At 47.5% G+C, this 3,829-nt stretch overlaps 1 protein-coding gene across 1 annotated transcript in view; it reads right to left on the bottom strand.

Moving 5' to 3' along the window:
- Positions 1–2,909, bottom strand: part of LOC107122162 (sodium-dependent noradrenaline transporter-like) — a gene marked incomplete at its 5' end in the record, with an annotated part of 41,185 nt that extends 38,276 nt beyond the window's left edge. Inside the window, one exon of the mRNA XM_015425189.1 lies at positions 2,806–2,909. Within this exon, the coding sequence (XP_015280675.1) occupies positions 2,806–2,909 (104 nt within the window). The remainder of the gene's footprint in view (positions 1–2,805) is intronic.
- Positions 2,910–3,829: the final 920 nt, after the last annotated feature.

Below are 3,829 nucleotides of genomic sequence, written 5' to 3'. Positions count from 1 at the left end.
CTTACAAACTCCTTTCCCTTCCCCTCCCCACAACAGACATCCTGTGAGGTAGGCGGGGCTGAGAGAGCTCTTTCAAGAACTGCCCTTTCAAGGACAGCTCTTGTCAGAAGTTGGGCTATTTTTGTAGCAGGAACTCCTTTGCATATTAGGTGACACACCCCTGATGTAGCCAATCCTCCAAGAGCTTACAGTAGCCCCTGTAAAAAGAGCTCTGTAGGCTCTTGGAGGATTGGCTACATTAGGGGTGTGTCACCTAATATGCAAAGGAGTTCTTGCTACAAAAAGAGCCCTGGCCGGCTTCCTCAAGGTCATCCAGCAGCTGCAAGTGGAGGTGTGGGGAATCAAACCCGGTTCTCCCAAATTAGAGTCCACACACTTAACCACTGTAGTTTGGTGTAGTGGTTTAAGAACATAAGAAGAGCCCTGCTGGATCAGACCAATGGACCATCTAGTCCAGCATTCTGTCTCACACAGTGGCCAAACAGGTCCTCTGGACGGCCATCAACAGGGCATAGAGGATGAGGCCTTCCCCCGATGCTGCCTCCTGGCTCTCAGATTCAGAGTAGGGCCTCTGAATGTGGAGATTTCCCTCAGTCACCAGGGCTAGTAGCCATGGATAGGCTTAAACACTTAATTAATTTAATTTAATTAATACACTGGTTGCTCTTCTTTTCTGTTCTTCAGTTGAGTCAGTAGGTGGGTCTACTGCTAGGATGGGCACACTAGCCATCGTCACGTTGACAGGGGAGGGGCTGTGGCTCAGCAGAAGAGCCTCTGCTTGGCATGCAGGAGGTCCCAGGTTCAATCCTCGGCATCTCCAGTTTGGGGAAGAAAAAATAACAGACAGTAGCTGATGTGAAAGACCTCAGCTCGAGAACCTGGAGAGCCACTGCCAGTCTGAGTAGACAGTCCTAACCTTGGTGGACTGATGGCCTGGTTCGGTATAAGGCCACCTCAGGTGTTCACCTCCAGCATTTTAGACAGATTCATGGAAGATAGGACTATCTGTGGCTACTAGCTATGATGACTAAAGGGAACCTCCATGTTCAGAGTTAGTAGACCTCTGGATCCCAGTGCCAGAAGGCAACATCAGGGGAAGAAGAAGAAGAAGAAGAAGAAGAGGAGGAAGAAGAAGAGATTGGATTTATACCCTGCCCTTCATTACCCAAAGGAGTCTCAAGGTGGTGGACATGCTTGTGTTTTCCTACAAGTCCCAAAGTTTGACTCTGCCCCAGGAGATGCTGGTCTGTAGTTGGGTAGGATGCATGCAGGCCCGTAACTACAGAAGAGAAGAAGAAGAGATTGGATTTATACCCCGCCCTTCACTACCCAAAGGTGTCTCAGAGCGGCTTACAAACTCCTTTCCCTTCCCCTCCCCACAACAGACATCCTGTGAGGTAGGTGGGGCTGAGAGAGCTCTTTTTCTTTTTCTTGTTCTTTTTCAAGAACAGCTCTTATCAGAGCTACGGCTTGCCCAAGGTCATCCAGCAGGTGCAAGTGGAGGAGCGGGGAATCAAACCCGGTTCTCCCAGATTAGAGTCCGCGCACTGTTTTTTTTTCGCTACAGCAAACTGACTGGGAAGGCCTTGGCCTCTATGTCATTGTTAGACTTCGAGAGGAACTGGTTGGCGACTGTGTGAGGCAGGATACTGGACTATATGGGCCATTGGTCTGATCCAGCAGGGCTCTTCTTATATGCTTGTGAAAGGCGCATGGGAAGTATTAACAGTCTAATTTTCCTGCGCAAGACAATGATGCGTGGAATTGTTGTTTGGATCAGAACCTGTAGGAGCAGCAGCAGTATCTCCAGTTAAAGAATTTCAGTTTGGGAAAGACTCTTCTTTGCACGAGACCACGGAGAGCTGTTGCCAGAGTAAAGAGCTAGTACGGAACTAGATGGACCAATGACATGACTGGATGTGAGACAACCCTATACGCTTCTGTTTTAATCAAAAGCAGCATCACACTATTTGAGGAGCAGAGGGTGAAAACCACAGTTATAATACTTGGCATTTACAGAACATTTGAAAGCATTTAAAGACCTTCACGTCTACAATGATGTTACACTTCTTACAATCACCCTGCAAGGAGGGTCAACAACGACAAGCATAATTCTGGGTATAAGTCTTCGTGTGCATCCACTCTTCTTCAGATATCTGAAGAAATGTGCATGCACCCGAAAGCTTATATCCAGAATTAAACTTTGTTGGTCTTAAAGGTGGCACTGGGCTCAAACTTTGTTCTCTTGCTTCAGACCGACATGGCTTACCCACCTGCAGGGGTCATTTCCTGCAGGAGCGCACAGGAGCGGAGCTCCGGCAGTAAAGAACCCAGGGGGCGGGCACACACAACAAGCCCCACCCCCTGCTCCCAGCAGCCCTCAGTCAGAGCAAGAAGCAGCAAGGTAAGCTGTAGAGCCCCCCCCCCGGCCCAAAACAGTCCAGTGGCACCTTTAAAGCCAAGTTTTATTCAGGTACAAGCTCTCCCTCCTCTGCGAGGACAGATCTGCACATCCCCCCCCCAATAGCTAGCAATCCAAAACAGTCCAGTGGAGCCTGAGCGGTGAGTGTTGCCTTCTGACACACTCCCGGCACCTCTTTTTCTATGAAATGACCCCTGCCCACCTGAATCTATTGTCAATCATAGTTCATTGACTCAGTTCCCTATTCCTTTTTCTTAGCTGTGCAGCTCTGTGAGCACTGGCGTTCTTCCTCTACAGAATGCCGATTCATTTTAGCCAGCTTTACAAATGAATTAATAAATAAATATGCACAACAAACAGTGGCTTACCCATGCATGGCTTACCTGTAACAATTGTTGTCAAATTGATTGTAGCTAGCAAATGCGATTAAGACACCAAAGCCAGCTCCTAAGGAGTAGAATATCTGTGTGGCTGCATCGATCCATACCTACAGAGGGAAAGAACAAACCCCCTGCCATTTAGCCTTTTTTTTTAAAGTGCTCTTATCTTCCAACCTCCAGGTGGTGGAAGCCAAGAATGAGAGATCATGGGAGGAAGTGGAATTCCAAAAACAACATCTGTGACAAAAATAACGAAGAGTCAATAAAGATAAATTGCGAAAACATTTACTGTAGTACTGTCTGTAGAAAAAAATATTCTATTATCGCTCACACGCTAACGAATACTGCGCAATGAACAATCCGTTTCACAATATTTGCTTTATCTGAGCGTGTAGCAATCCCAATTCTTATCAATGACTACTTATCAACTCTTGAAGGAAACAGTCCATGTTGACTCTCTAATAACAGAACCCAAGGTCTTCACAAGGAAGAAGAGAAGAGATTGGATTTATACCCCGCCCTTCACTTGGAGTCTCAGAGCGGCTTACAAACTCCTTTCCCTTCCCCTCCCCACAAAAACACCCTGTGCAATGTTCCCTCTAAGCTGTGGAGTCTTGTGAGCAAAAATTCTACTTTGTGAGCTCCTGGCATTAAAGTTGTGAGCGAGTGATTTGGCTGCTGCATAAATTAGTTTGCTCTGGAGCCATCCCTTCCTGAGCGAAGACAAAAATGTGTGAGCCGGAAGCTAAAAAAACTGTGAGCTAGCTCGCACTAGCTCGGCTTAGAGGGAACAGTGCCTGTGAGGTGGGTGGGGCTGAGAGAACTCTGACACAAACTGCTCTTTCAGGAACACCTGTGCCAGAGCTTGTGACTGACCCAGGGTCACACCAGCAGCTGCGAGTGGAGGCGTGGGGAATCAAACCCGGTTCTCCCAGATTAGAGTCCGCGCACTTAACCACGACACCAAACTGGCTCTCATGTCTTTTTCAACTCTATCTTTTGTCTTTTTCAACTCTCTCTCTCAGTC

This window comes from Gekko japonicus, unplaced genomic scaffold (genome assembly GCF_001447785.1).
Source record: "Gekko japonicus isolate JY-2015 unplaced genomic scaffold, Gekko_japonicus_V1.1 scaffold5761, whole genome shotgun sequence".
NCBI classification, from domain to species: domain Eukaryota; kingdom Metazoa; phylum Chordata; class Lepidosauria; order Squamata; family Gekkonidae; genus Gekko; species Gekko japonicus.
This window is presented reverse-complemented; position numbering and strand designations above follow the sequence as displayed.